This window comes from Chlorocebus sabaeus, chromosome 23 (genome assembly GCF_047675955.1).
Source record: "Chlorocebus sabaeus isolate Y175 chromosome 23, mChlSab1.0.hap1, whole genome shotgun sequence".
Lineage (NCBI taxonomy): Eukaryota > Metazoa > Chordata > Mammalia > Primates > Cercopithecidae > Chlorocebus > Chlorocebus sabaeus.
In genome coordinates this window covers 66,128,133-66,143,452 of record NC_132926.1, presented here as the reverse complement: position 1 = coordinate 66,143,452, position 15,320 = coordinate 66,128,133, and the positions used below count along the sequence as shown (strand labels likewise).

General features: G+C 36.9%; 1 protein-coding gene across 3 annotated transcripts; it reads right to left on the bottom strand.

Moving 5' to 3' along the window:
- Positions 1 to 1,472: 1,472 nt before the first annotated feature.
- Positions 1,473 to 15,315, bottom strand: ATG12 (autophagy related 12). Of its 3 annotated transcripts, XR_005244056.2 has the most exons (5): positions 14,868 to 15,315; positions 11,126 to 11,262; positions 10,502 to 10,628; positions 5,926 to 5,988; positions 4,481 to 4,903 (listed from the first exon to the last, which is right to left on the bottom strand). XR_005244056.2 is itself a non-coding variant. In XM_008014186.3 (4 exons), the coding sequence occupies exons 1-4, from the start codon at positions 15,028 to 15,030 to the stop codon at positions 4,844 to 4,846; spliced, it is 423 nt and encodes a 140-aa protein (XP_008012377.1). In that variant the 5' UTR covers positions 15,031 to 15,315; the 3' UTR covers positions 1,473 to 4,843. The 3 variants fall into 3 exon arrangements, 2 of the variants coding, with proteins under 2 accessions (XP_008012377.1, XP_008012380.1); XM_008014186.3 differs by lacking the exon at positions 10,502 to 10,628 and having other exon boundaries at positions 1,473 to 4,903; XM_008014189.3 differs by lacking the exons at positions 10,502 to 10,628; positions 11,126 to 11,262 and having other exon boundaries at positions 1,473 to 4,903; positions 14,868 to 15,134.
- Positions 15,316 to 15,320: the final 5 nt, after the last annotated feature.

Genomic DNA, 15,320 nt, shown 5'->3' with positions numbered 1-15,320 from the left:
TTTTAATTGGATTTTTTTTTTTTGGCTATTAAGTTCTTTATATATTCTAGTTTTTAATTCCTTGTCAAATGAGTAGTTTGCAAATATTTTTGCCCATTCTGTAGTATATTTCTTCACTTTGTTTCCTCTGCTGTGCAGCTTTTTAGCTTGATGTGATCTCATATGATCATTTTCACATAGGTTGTGTCTTTGAGGTCTTACAAGAAATCTTTGACCAGCCCAAACTTTCGGTTCCCCCAATTTTCTCTTCATAATTTCAGGTCTTACATTTAAGTCTTTAATCTATTCTGATTTTTGTATATGGTGGGAGAGTGGGGTCTAATTTCATTCTTCTGCATTCACATACTCAGTTTTGCCTGCGCCATTTACTATAGCAGGGACTGTCTTTTCCCCAATGTATGTTCTTAGTGTGTCAAAAGAGTTGACTGTAAGTAAATACATGGATTTACTTCTGGGTTCTCTGTTCTGTTCTATTGGTCTGTATCTTGTTTTTATGCTTCTATCATGCTGTTTTGGTTACTATAGCTTTGTAGTATATTATTTGAGGCCCAGTAATGCAATGCCTCTGGCTTTGCTATTTTTGCTCAGGATGGCTTTGGCTGTGCTGGGTCTTTTGTGGTTCCATACAAATTTTAGACTTTTTTTTTTCCTATTTCAGTGAAGAATATCATTGGTATTTTGAAAGCAATTGCATTGAATCTGTAGATTGCTTTGGGTAGTAAAGCTGTCAGGATTTGCTGATGGAGTGAAACTAGGTTTGAAGACAGTCAAAATTCTAAGCAACTAGAGGGATAGATTTATCATTCTTGAGACAAGACTCGGGAAAAGTGGGGCAGGAAAAGGGGAAAGGTATGTTTTGTAGATGTAGATAAAAGAACTGGCAACAAATACTTGGAGGAAGCAAGGAGGCAGATTTTGGCATGTTGTAAGAAAAACAGTTATGAAACAAATAGCCATCTCAAAATGGACAGGACATCCTTTGTGTCTATCACTAGAAGTAATCAACCTAGATTCGTGTATATCAGCTACGATGACAGAAGGAACTATGGGAGTTGATTTATAAAGATTCCTCTAAAGATTTTACTCACATACATACATGTTTTATCTTTCATTAATATTAAATACGGAAACATGGGTAAACTAATAGTATTTCTACTTACTTTCCATTATTTCTAAAAATTGAGTTTTAAAAAATTTGAGACTTAAATTCAAATCTGAAAAATCTGTCCTACCCCCTTAAGTCAACATGAAAGTGACTAAAGAACAGGGACTTTATAGTCTCTTATGAGCTTTATTAGTGTTATTCCAATATTTAGGACATAGTAGGCATTCAGTGTGTGAATGGAAGGTTATATGAACAAATTGAAGTTTATACTTACATTTCAAGGTTTTTGATATTGCCAAATTGCCCCCTAAAAGTGATATACCAACTCATATTCTATTCACCAAAATATGACAGGATTTCCCCACAACTCTGCTAATACCAAGATGTATATTATTTTTATTGATGTTCATCAGCATTGTTTTTATTTGTATTTTTTGTAACCAATAGGGTTCAAGGTGTTTCATGTTTTATTGGCCATTTTTTTTCTGAATCAAAATTTGGTATGTTTAACCTATTTTTCAGTTGGTCTTTTTTTTTACCAATTGAAATGAATTCTTCACATATTTAAGACATTAAAAGCACTGTCATATGTTGCAAATCTTTTCCATTACCTTCTGCTGTACAAACATTTTATACAAAATTTCCTGTTTTTAGCTGTCATACTTTGCAAATCACAATTTCATTCACTCAATGTGTTACATTACTAATTATTTATGTATAAGGAAATGTAGCAAGTATTGTGTGTGTGTGGGTACCAGATAAAAACCAGAATGACACATGGCTCTGAGGCAGTATGCAGTAAGTGCTATAATAGTGGTAGTTTGCTGTAAGTGTTTTTATGAGAGAAAGGGTATCTTCTCCTTGAATGATTCAGATAGCCTTTAAAAAGTTAAAATCCGAATCAGGTCTTGAAGAAGAGTTAGGATTTTAAAGGGTGAAAGTGTAAGTAAACTGCACGAGCAGAAGTAGGAAACAGAAAACACAAGGCATCTTGAGAGAACAGTGAATAATCCAGTTTGGGTTAAATAATGTAGGGAAACAGTATTTATATAAATACGACTTGAACTGTATTCAAATAGTAATATTTGCTGAACTGTTTTCTGAATAATTTTCATTATGTGGTCTGTAGCTGGCTTCCTCCTTTGTGCCAAGAGTTTACTCAGCATATTATAATCCTTGGAAAATGAAGTAGAAACTGCATGAGATTTTTATTTTCACACTCCTTCAACACCTAAGACTTTCCCACTTTGTGTTACAACTAAATTGGTTGACTAATGTCATATAATCTGAAGAATACACTGTACTTCTAGTAGATATTTAAGGTCCCTTTAGGATTGAAACTTATAGAAATCAGATTCCAGGAATTATCCAATCTCATTTTGATTTCAGATAAAACATTAATTTGCCTTATTCATTAAATATGGTGAATTCATTATGAAGTCTTTGGCATACTTTTAAAGGTGGAAGTACAAAATTGTAATATTATACATATACTTTGTGTGCCATGGGTCATCTATGTACAGTAAAATAAAGCATGACATTGACATCTATTTAGTCACAAAGAAAACTTAAAATATCATCTGAATGTTCAATTTTCCCCCCAAGTTTAATAAGACTTGAGAGTCTAAATTAAAAATAAATTGTGTTTTAGGTTCTAGTCACCCAATAACTTATCAGATCCAGGCTTAATTATTGCTTCATGTTGCAAATTTAGCACAGAATGATTCTTTGAGTAAACATCAAGAAATAATTAAATATGATTTGAAAAAGTACAAAGTCCAGGCCCAGCAGGGTGGCTCACGCCTATAATCCCAGCACTTTGGGAGGCCAACGTGGGTGGATCACCTGAGGTCAGTCAGGAATTCGAGACCAGCCTGGCCAAAATGGTGAAACCCCATCTCCACTAAAAATAACAAAAAATTAGGCAGGCGTGGTGGCAGGCGCCTGTAATCCCAGCTACTCAGGAGGCTGAGGCAGGAGAATCGCTTGAACCTGGGAGGCAGAGCTTGCAATGAGCTGAGATTGCGCCATTATAGTCCAGCCTGGGTGACAAGAGCAAAACACTGTCTCTTAAAAAAAAAAATAAAAAAGTGCAAAGTCCTATGTATTCTTCAGAGTTGTTAGGAAAGAAAACAAATAAGGTTAGCTGCATATTTAGCTAACCTTAGATTTAATAAACTATTAAGTTATTTAGGTCAAAAAGAATAAATGGATGCTACAAATTCAACCAGTATTTTCGATTTTTGAGGTCTATCATCTGAAACCTCAGTGGCAAACATAATAAAAAATTCAACATATTTTTATTTGTTAAATATATTAATATAATTAAATATATTCCTTCAGTAGACTGAAGTGGACAAAACTGGAGAACAGATCTTTTCCATACTCAACTTATTTAACTTTAAAATGATATTACTTGGAATTCTACTACATACCATCTTAGATCCTGTTTTGAAATTCCATTCACATTCCATTTGATTTACTAGAATGCTTTTTTTTTTTTTGAGATGGGATCTCACTCTGTTGCCCAGCAGGAATGCCACGGTACAATCATGACTCACTATACCCTTGAACTCCCGGGCTCAGGGGATCCTCTTGCCTCTGCAGCTTAATAATTTTTTTTTAATTTTTATTTTTTTGTAGAGTTGGGGAAATTGCCTTGTTATCCAGGCTGGTCTCAAACTTGTGGCCTCACACAATCCCCACACCTCAGCCTTCCAAAGTGCTGGGATTACAGGTGTAAGCCACCATGGCTGATCTGGAATGCTTTCTAAAAATATGGCATTACAAATATAATACTGAACGAAGAAAAAAAAGGTTAAATCTCACTTCAAGAAATTATCAGTCTAACAGCATCAGTAAAAATGGTACTTTTAGTCATGGCATAAAATACACAATAAGGCTATTTTTCAATTATTGAGTGTTTTCAAGTTGGAAAATGCATTATGAAACACTCAAAAAGATGTTACCGGGTTTACTCATCAAGTGCTTTTGACACTATATAAATGACAGAATAACACCACAGTTAGGTGATTGGGACTCAAGAATCCTTAAATGATAGTACTGAAAACAGGTATATGACTTATTTGTCCAGAATTTGTATTATAATATAACCATGTGTATTGTCTAAAATTACAGTCTTTCAGTCTGTCCAACGTGCTTGCTCTCCTGGCTAGATATTAGCTAAAAATTAGCAAAAACAGCCATTTCCCCTATTACTCCGCAGCAAAGATGTGAAACCAAAGTGCCTAATCTTTTCTGCCTGGTGGGCTGCCCTCTACTGGACTCTTTGAGGTATTCAGCCAGCAGGTCAATGTGACTATTTTTAAGAAGGTAAACAGAGACATAAATGTAAACATTAAAAAAAAAGGAACCTTTTAGTATATTAACTTTTATCATGAAAACAATTTCAGTCATTTTGAGAACTGGCAATGAAGATGCTTATACAGTCTTAGTCTCCTTTTCAACCTTGGAGGCAGATCTGCAGCAATAATAATAACAAGTAGGAGCAATGGGTGTACTATAATGACCATCTTTTATGATGATTGGTGTATTAATACAAATCACATTTTTTTGAGTCCATTCATGCTATGGATGTTTTCTTATGCATAAACATAGAGTAAACACATACTGAATAGATCACATCTGTTAAGTCTCTTGCCACAAGCAGCAAAACTTTTCAGAGCTGTCTCTTCTGTGAAAATCCATCTTATGTAGCAAGTTGATTTTCTTTGTGGTTCATCCCCATGCCTGAGACTTGCAGTAATGTAAAACCAGTTTACCATCACTGCCAAAACACTACAAAAAAAAGGCAACAAATCAAACTCAATCTTTATTATTCTTAGATGAAACTAAGAAAATAAATGCCACATGTATCATTAATATCCACACATGTACACTAAGTTACTTATGTTACAGGCTATCTCTTTCAAAGGATGCCTGTTTCTATCAGACACATATTAATAATCCGAAGTGTTTAATAAAATCTGTCCTTTAAGCATCTTAGACATGAATGAGCTTATGTATTTTAATCTTGTCCTTTCTCTACATCTCCAACCACAATGTATGTAATTTCAGCTGTTTTCTAGTAGTGGTGCTACTAGGTATACTCTATTGCAATGACACTGTAAGATGTTGAACAAAGTCATTCTTATGCTGTTTTTTCAATTTCTTGTAGGCAGATTTGGATAACAGATTATAAGAACAATGCAGAAGAAATCAACCATAAATAAAAAGTCTTACTTTCTAAGAATTACAAAGATGACTTTGAAATATAATTTATTCCTTGGTTCTTCAATCACTGTATAATTAAGATCTTACTATGATCAAGATGTTAGATAACAGAACAAGAAAGTCATCTTTTCTTCTATCCCAGACAATTAAGAATGGCATGCTGGACGGGTGCGGTGGCTCATGCCTGTAATCCCAGCACTTTGGGAGGCCAAGGTGAGTAGATCTCACAAGGTCAGTAGATCGAGACCACCCTGGCAAACACGGTGAAACCCTGTCGCTACTAAAAATAAAAAAAAACCAAATCAGCCGGGTGTGGTGGCACGCACCTGTAGTCCCAGCTACTCGGGAGAGCAAGACAGGAGAATTGCTTGAACCCAGGAGGCGGAGGTTGCAGTGAGCCGAGATCATGCCACTGCACTCCAGCTTGGACGACAGAGTGAGACTCGGTCTCAAAAAAAAAAAAAAAAAAAAGAATGGCATGCCATCTCTTGAAATAAAAATGTGAATTAACAATACTACACATATTATACAGATGTGCATACTCCATTAAGAAAAAAAAGCAATGTATTTTTTTTTTTTTTTTTTACCTCATACAGAGTTCCAACTTCTTGGTCTGGGGAAGGAGCAAAGGATTGATTCACATAAATAAACTACAAGAAAGGAGAGAAAAACAGAGATGTTTAAGGGTATCCTGATTAATCTGCATTTTTCTGCATTCCAATCAGCTAGCTATTTCATATTGTTTTCACAATTGAAGAAAGCTGCTCTGAACTCCTAACTTTTCTAGTCAATTCAAAGAGATCTTTATGAAGATCTCATTTTTCCTCCAGAGGAATAAAAATAACACAATTCCAGTTCCTAGAACAGTGGTTCCTAACTTTTTATAACTAAGAAACTTTTAAATATTTTTTACAAATAGCTTTTGAAGGGCTGGCTATTCAAGAAATTACATTATCATAAAAATGTCCCCACTTACCCATAAAGAATTTCCCCTAAGAAAATTACACACACACACAGTCAAAAATCAGTATGTCTAATATTCAAGGTAGTTTGTGCACTTTCTTTGGGTAAATGTATGACATATATACTTAGGTTTTTTATAAAGTCACTTAAAGGCAAATGAACAAGGAAAAAAGTAACAAAATTAAAACCTTATAACCTTGCTCTTTAAAGGATTCGCTGCTTAATGTTTCAGTTTAGTCTGTTTTTACTAAAATATTTCTAGTACTTAAAAAAAGTCACAGTGTCCAAGTGCCTTCTAATAATTTTCTTTTTGGAAAACAAAACATTATATGCAGGTAACATATTTAGTTTTCCTTTAATATCCAAATTTGGGACTAAAATGTCCTGGATTAAACTTAGTATTAAAAAAAAAAAGTATCAGAATAGTTGCTTGACAGATACTATTTTGATCACCAACCATGAACAATCAATATTGCTCGCATCTCTCTTAGCCAACATAGTGTGGTGATTAAGTGTACAGGCTCTACTGAGACACATCTGGGTTTGAATCCTGGCTTTAAATACAAATAATGTCTCATCCTCTTTATTTGTAAGATATGGAAAATAATAGTAACTATACCTCTTGGGTCTGTTGGGAAAGACAAAATGAGATAATGCACTAAGTATCAGTGCCTGGTGTATGTACTCAAGAGATGTTATTGTTAAATTTAAATAGTTCATGCTGAAATATCAATTCGTGGTTACGGCTGAGTAGAGTTCTGGCACAAAAATTTCAGAACTGTAACAGAAAACGATGTGCATTTTAATGTGAATTTTTTGTAATACAAATAAAATTTGTGTTCAGTGCCTGACAATTTATGAGCAAATCCAGATTTTACTCTTGTACATCATAAATGAGGGGAAGGGCTCTCAATAACAGCTTATTTTATCAGTGTTGATGATGCGCTGAGAATTGTACACGGAACTATGAAGATTAATGTGACCTCTTCCCTCAATGAGCTTATAATCTATAGGAGAGGCAGACACACATGAATAAATATGGGTAAGAAAAGTACATCTAATGAAGTATGTAGCATACAGAAATGTACACTAGTCTAGCCTAGCAAAAGGGTCAGGGACGGCTTTGTGGGAAATAAGCAGGATTTAACCAGGTGAAGAAAGTAATAATTAGGACTTCATAGGCAAAGGAGACAAAGAGTAAGATGGTGGTGTGTTCACAGAAAACAGCAGACTAGATGGAGCAGAGAACCAACCGAAGGAATTCAATGTGATTTTTTAACAGGTGTTAATGGGAAATTTTAAAAAAGCAATTCAGTTAATTTAAAAGAGATAAAGCTCTATATAAGTAACAGGTTAACATCAATTCCACTGTAGAAACGCTAAGTGGCTTATAATTTGTTCCTTTAAAGTAGATGTAGTTACTCCAGGTTCGCAAAAGTAAAATTCCATGGAAGTATTATTTCCAAACTACAAGAACTTGGGCAGAAAAAATTAGTTAGTTTTATTAATTACTTTGCCTTTAAATCAGCTTTTTTTTACTTTTAAATCAGCAGTCTTTAAATTGATGTCTCTAGTTATTCTGGTTATAAAGCTGTCTAGTAGATTCCTCATGGATTCATTGGAATAGCATTTTCTGCTAATAGTTTGTGCCTTGATTAAGTCAGTTACAGGATATGAAAGCCTTATTTCACTTTTTCTTTAAGCATTCTTGCTGTCAAAGTTTGATGACAGCCTAATTTTCTAAGTCATGCCTTCTTTCCCAACCCCTACATTTCCAAATGATTTCAAGTCCAGTAATTTTAACAGAATGCATCCTGGTGTTCATTATTCTGGGTTGATACTCTCAGGTACTTGGGATGTTTTTTCAATATGTAGTTTGAAACCTCTTAAATGACATTCTTACAGTATTTTTTCTGTTCCCTTGCTCTGGTTTTTTTCTTCACAGACTCTTGTCCAAAGGATGACTCACTTTTAAATTTTTTTCATCTATTTTTCTTAACCCATTATCCGTTGTTTACGTTCCTCCTACTTTAGTGTCCATTTCTGAAATAATTTTATTTCTAATTCTTTTCCTGAGCTCTGTCACTTCATTTCTTAGTTTTACTAATGCTGATCATTGTTTTTCTTTCATGTCTTATACTATCTTCTTGTTTTTAGCTCATTTTGAAATACAAGGTTCCAGTTTTCCACTTGTCTTATAGGCATATTTTTCTGGCTTGATTTCATCATCTCTAGGGATGTTGTTCTTTTCCGCATCTCTTTTTTCTTGTAACACTGTACGGAATTTGACCTTGTTATTGTTTTTATGTGAAATTAGTTTTCCTCAATTTTTAGAATGAGGTGAATTAGGGTAGTTTTTCTAACTTCACAGCGCTCCCCCTGTTGTTTTTTGTATACTGTTCAAAACGATGGAGGCCTGCTTTGAGCTTTCTAAGTTCTGTTCCCCTCCATTTTGATCTGGTCTTTCTCTTTCCTTCCTTTCTCATGTCCCTACCCTTTTTAATTTTCATTTCACTTTCCAAAATTTCTCCTCAGTATGGGGTCCTGGAGCCCTCCTGGGTCTATTTTGAGATTGCTTGAGCCCTTCAAGTCCTCCTTAGTGCAAATACATTGTTATCACGTGCTACAGGAGAGGGCAAAACTCCTCAGTCAGCTTCTACTCTTAAATTGGCTCACTTTGCTTCTCAGTCAGGATCTATTAGTGCTTTTGAGGTTCTTCTTGTCTCAGTGCTGTCAGATGCCAACCCTGTTTCTTACTGCTTCTTTCAGCACAGATGCTGATACCATGCAGGTCCTGTGGTTGCTGGTGGTTTGCCCCCACCAACATGTGTTTTGGGGCTCATGAGGGTATCTTATCACCTAGTTTTGTTACAAATACTAATCATGGTTTTTGGTTTTGCTATCTACTTGACTAAGTTTTGTGAGAATTCAGAGAGATTCACGCATGCCTTCTGATACCACTATCTTCCCAGAATTCCTAACATTAATTTTTTTCCTTTAATGTCCATTTTGCTAGATAAAACTGAGAAGATACCAGTTTTACTTTAATCTAGGAAAATGATGAAATAATTTTTTATGTTTCCTATCGCTTAAATGGGAAAGGATAATCACATTCACTACAGAGGCTTTAATTTAACCTTTATGAAATTGTTTACATAGGGTAAAATGGTTGAATGATGGCAATTTTATGTGGTTCAACCTACTATGTATTGGTATCAATCCAGTCCTTTCAGGTTACTGAATGAATATAGGCAATACAAAATTTCAAGACTCTTAACAGAGAACACAGTATCATTTCATCTTTTTTTAATTTCCATGTATTTCTAAACTAATGCATTAAATTAGTCAGTACATTTATTTTTACCAACTCTTCATGTTGCGTCTTTAGTAAATATATAGCCTCTGCTCATTTCTCTCAAATGTATGTCCTCATTCCCCTGACTTTTCCATTTAGCTTCACCTTTGTGAGAGCACTTGCAGCCAAACTCTTAGATCAGTCAGTTTTTTGCTCCTCCCTGACAAAAAGAAGTTCCAACATGTCCTGCTTTAATGATAGTTCACTTGCTTTACCCATGCACACGCCTGTGTTCAGAAGCAAATAATTCCCCCTAGCGCCCCCACACAAAAATTCCTGATTTTATTTAAAAAATACATAGCGATTCTTCAACTACCTATTCACTCATGCTACCTGAGTTAATACTATCCAAGATTGTGATCTATTTGCAGATAAAGGTGTCTGATATATATAAATTGTATATATAAAAAACACTTAATATGCCAAATACATGTAGACATTTAAATTTCTGTAGTCAAATGCCAAGTTAAAATGCGAGACGGGCGGATCACGAGGTCAAGAGATCGAGACCATCCTGGTTAACACGGTGAAACCCCGTCTCTACTAAAAAATACAAAAAACTAGCCAGGCGAGGTGGCGGGCGCCTGTAGTCCCAGCTACTCGGGAGGCTGAGGCCGGAGAATGGCGTGAACCCGGGAGGCGGAGCTTGCAGTGAGCTGAGATCCGGCCACTGCACTCCAGCCTGGGCAACAGAGCTACACTCCGCCTCAAAAAAAAAAAAAAATGCAGTGGCATTTAAAGAATTAACCTTTACTACAACTGCCCCTGTGAAGTGCTTAGTGTGTACTGTAACATGAAATATTTCTTAGTTCTTTTACAATATATGGCAAAGATACATTGCTTACCTCAAGAAAAATAGGAAAAAAGTAACTGCTATCAAAACAAATTGAAAAAATCCAAAACTTTTGTAGTAATGTACAGATATTGTAATGCTCTATGACAGATTTTTCTGCACGGGTATTCAGTGACTTTCTGAGGAAAACAATACAGGAGGCAATAAATACATAAATAAACTGGTTCACATTATAAAACAAATCTAAAACATTTCATTTCAGAATTCCCCAGAGAATCCTTTGATAAAGTACATAAACTCTACTAACAAGAGATAAGGCAGGCCACAGTGGCACACTCATGCAATTCCAGCACTTCTGAGGTGGCCCCGTCTCTACTAAAAACACAAAAATTAGCCAGGCGTGGTGGTGCACTCCTGTAATCCTGGCTACTCGGGTGGCTGAGGCAGGAGAATCGCTTGAACCAGGAGAAGGTTGCAGTGAGTCACTGTACTCCAGCCTGGGCAACAGAGCGAGACTGTCTCAAAGAAAATGAATAAATAAAAATAAAGGGATAAAAGGGCATAACAAAAGCAACATATGTGGCTCCATATGCATTTCTATAAACAACAGTTAATTCATTGTTGCCTAGGAACTCCTGCAAATTTTTGTAGGAAAACGTCACCATTGGTTTCATACCAACTGTTCTGAGGCCACAAGTTTAAGAAACTTTTTGATGAAGTCAATGAGTCCTTGGATGGTTCGAGTTCGCTCTACCGCCCACTTCTTTGTTTTCATAATAGGAGTATCTCCCACAGCCTTTAGCAAAATGTCAACTGTAAAAGAATAAAATTTACTGACAATTACATGAAAACATCTAAAGAGAATGGAATATAAAAGACTTAGAAATCAGAAATATTTAATCTACACCCATCTTATTTATTTATGATACTGAAGATATGTGAGAGGTATAAAAATGTTAGATTCTTTTCCGTAATTTTTTTCTTGATCCTACGAAGTTCTCCCAACAGGACTAATTTTTAAAATGCATTTTATCTTAACAGGCAATTCCAAAGAGAAGAAATACAAATGATCAATACAAAAACAATATTTAAGTTCACAAAAAGCAAAGTAAAATAATGTCATGTCCCTTTTCACCCACCAAACTACTTAAAATTAGAATAATTACCAGTGTAGATGATATTACTTCTGAGAATGTAAAATGGTACACTCTTTGTGGAATGCAATATGGTAATACAGATCCCAATAAAGGTATACTTTGATTCAATAATACTTCTAGGAATCTAGTCTAAGAAAATATGAGATGTGTAAAAATTCACTTAAAAAGATTTCACCTCCGTTTAAGCATTTATTTTTACATGAAACACTGGTAAACCTAAATATCCAAAGGATATTTGGAGGTGACTGATTAAATGGAATGTAGTAAACAGCATATACTTTAAACTGCCTGAGGTTCAAATCCTGGCTCTGCCATTTGCTGGGTATATATGTGGATATTTAATCTCTCCAACAGCATGTATAATATCTCAAATGCATTAAAAACCATCAAAAACACATTCACATAAATATGGAAGAATATGCACCAAAAGGTTATTTCTCATTAGTGACATTGTAGGCAATGGTTACTTGGTTTTACTTATGCTTTTTGTAACTACCAAATTTTCTGTAATAAACTTTTCAATAAAGGAAAGCAGTAAGTTATTAACAATAATAGAACAACCAAAGGCCAAAAAGAAGTTGTAGAAAGAGAAATCTTAAGGTTTCAATGATCCAAAACACAGATATGCAAATCCAAACCCTATGAATCTGTCTCTTGAATAAAGTTATTTGCTAAAAAACAACAAACAAACAAACATCTGGCCAGGCGCGGTGGCTCACGCCAGTAATCTCAGCGCTTTGGGAGGTCAAGGAAGGAGGATCACTTGAGGTCAGGAGTTCAAGAGGGCCCAGTCCCCTTCCAACTTCTTGTTCAAGACTAGTCTGGCCAACATGGTGAAACCCCGTCTCTACTAAAAATACAAAAAATTAGCCAGGGGTGGTGGTGCATGCCTGTAATCCCAGCTACTTGGGAGGCTGAGACAAGAGAATCGCTTGAACCCGGGATGCGGAGGTTGCAGTGAGCCGAGATGCGCCACTGCACTCCAGCCTGGGTGACACACTGAGACATCCTCTCAAAAAAAAAAAAAAAAAAAAAAAAAAAGACATCTGCAGTCAAAAACCAAGACACATTGAAAGCAAAATAGTGTATTGCTGCCCCCTAAAGTTAACTCTACTCTACTACACCCTTCTTGCTCCATTCTTTTGGTATTAAATGTTGGAGCCGAAAGATCAGAGGTCAATTTATTCAAGTTTACCCCTGGAATGAAGGCATCTAGAACACATGATGCATGCACATTTTATCTTCCTACTAAAGAACTAATTATCCTAGGCCCAGTTATCTCGGGAATAGGAATGTATTTGGAGATAACATGGGATTTTATTTATCCTATCTTTCATACCTCCCTTCACTGCTCCCTCAATCCCCTGGGGCTATCAGTAAATCGATTAACGCAATTAAACATTTCCAGAAAGTGAAGCAGAAAATATCATGAGTTATGCTACCTAAGGAAGAAGTGTAAGACAGTGAGAAACTAGAGAAGGAAAATAATTACAGTTGCCCTCTCTTTTTGATTTTAAAGGTGATTTGCCTGTAGTTTTGAACCCCGGATACACATTAGAATCAACTAGGAAAACAACCTAACATACCGCCAGTGCCAAAACCTTGGTCTGTTTCAACAATCTTTCTTCCGTAGATTAAAACAAAGGCTGAGGATACAAAACAGTTAAGCTGCTTTCATCAGATTATCCTCAACAAATGATGACAACCTCAAGGTAGGAATAGTTAGAAAAAGGTTAGGAATAGAAAGTTTTATATTGGAGAGGCAAACTCAAATGCTAACAAGAGCCAGAAAATAAAAATCTGATCCTTAAATGACAGTTCAATTTGCAAAAAATACTGTTCAGACCAAGAAAATATGCCCTCGGGCAATATTTAGATTGTAAGCCACTGTTTTTTTTAGCTTCTGTTTTACACAGCTATCATCAGGGTCAAGTAATAAGCTTTTGACTAAGACTGTTAGACCTTAAAACGAATCTCGGAAAGTCCGCTCTTGCCTATAGTACATTGGAAGAAAAAACGCAACAAAAAACTGTAAAACCCGCGGAATTCTTTTGAAGAAAGATTCTAGCGGCTATCCATGGAAATTCTCACAGTGCATCACGTGGAAATGGGAGTCTGACTTAAAGGGGGAGGGGGGCAGTCTTGGGAGAGAATTATCCTCCACAGCAGCAGAAGTTGAAGAAAAGGCAATGAGACCAATGTATTTTTTTTTTTTTTTGAGGTGGAGTTCGCTCTTGTTGTCTAGGCTGGAGTGCAACGGCGCGACCTCCGCTCCGCCTCGTGGGCTCAAGCGACTCTCCTGCTTCAACCTCCCGAGTAGCTGGGATTACCGGCGCGCGCCACCAAGCCCAGCTAATTTTTATATTTTTAGTAGAGACGGAGTCTCACCATGTTGGCCAGGCTGGTCTCGAACTCTTGACCTCAGGTGATCCACGCGCCTCGGCCTCCCAAAGTGCTGGGATTACAGGCCTGAGCCACCGCGCCCGTCCAGAGACCACTGTCATCTTAAGACTGAAGGCGGAAAACTTATCTAAGGACAAAATCAGCCTCTCTGAATCGAGGATGCTTATATGCTGCTTTTCTCATTGGCAACTCTAACTCTAGAGAGTGCTTTAGAACACGTAACCTTGGAAATCTCTTATTACAAAGGAAAACATTCTCAAACAATAAAGGGTTGAGGATAGCTGGTTCAAGCAATGAAATAACTCAAAAAGGTTCCAAAATGTGTTTCTTAAAAAGGTAACATCTATGCCTTTAGCTTTCCCTTAGCAGTCTTGATTTTGCGTTAAGAATTTGGTTTTTGGTTTAAGGAGCGAATTCACAACCAACTGGGAGGGGGAAAAACCAAAAAAGCGAGTAAGTCGGAAGGCGTGAATTCTAATCCAGGCTTTGCCAGCGACCATCCCTACCACCTTAAAACATTATTAAAATAATTAGCTCCTGTGTTAAGTACCTGGAATTACCGAGAACCCCCACTCAGCTCCCTCCCACCTTCAAAGAGCTCGCAGGCTGGTCAACTCAAAGAATACAATATAGAAAGGGGTGTGGCAGCCAAGTATCAGGACCTACACCGACAGACATAGTATTTTAACACTCAACTCATAAGCCTTAAAAATCAAAAAGTACACTTCTTCTGATGACTAGTCAAAATGCAGGTCTAGGACGGGAGCTCCTCTAAATTTTGCTTCTTTACTGGCCGCCACCCCCAGTCGGATGCAATCTGAACCTCCCGCCTCTCTGCCCGGAAATTAATTCAGTTACTTTTTTTCTTGGTGTCGCCAGCAGGTTCCTCTGTTCCCGGGGAAACTGCAGCGGAAGACGGGGGCTCCGGGGTGGTTGTTTCTGGGGAGACCTCCGTAAGTCCTTCCCCTCCAGCAGCACTTGAGGGAGGAAGCTGCAACAAGGACTGCGGCTCCTCCGCCATCTTGCTTGGAGAGACTGGAGAGCGGAAGTAGCGATTGAGAGCGTGCAGTGGGCGTGCTTTTTCTCCAGAGAGCGTAGCAAAGGAGGCGCCGGAGTAGGGGGACCCAATTCCACAGTGAAACTTGGTGTTCCTGGCAAGTCATTCAAATCGAAGCTGTGGCAGACTTCTGAACGTTAATAACGCAACATGTGTTTCTCCGCGACTACAGACCTCAGTAAAGGAGAGGTGGGCAACGTCTCCGTGCTTGGTCGAATGCGCACACTCCCCTCTTAGGCCGCTGGCTCGGACCT

Bases quoted from the DNA above. Each gene is read 5' to 3' on its own strand.
- ATG12 (XM_008014186.3), bottom strand. From the start codon at position 15,030: ATGGCGGAGGAGCCGCAGTCCTTGTTGCAGCTTCCTCCCTCAAGTGCT. The intron at 5,989-11,125 runs GTATGAAACCAA...CCTTTCTTGTAG, and splicing joins TTGTGGCCTCAGAACAGTTG to TTTATTTATGTGAATCAATC. The intron at 4,904-5,925 runs GTAAAAAAAAAA...TTTTTTTTGTAG, and splicing joins AAGTTGGAACTCTGTATGAG to TGTTTTGGCAGTGATGGTAA.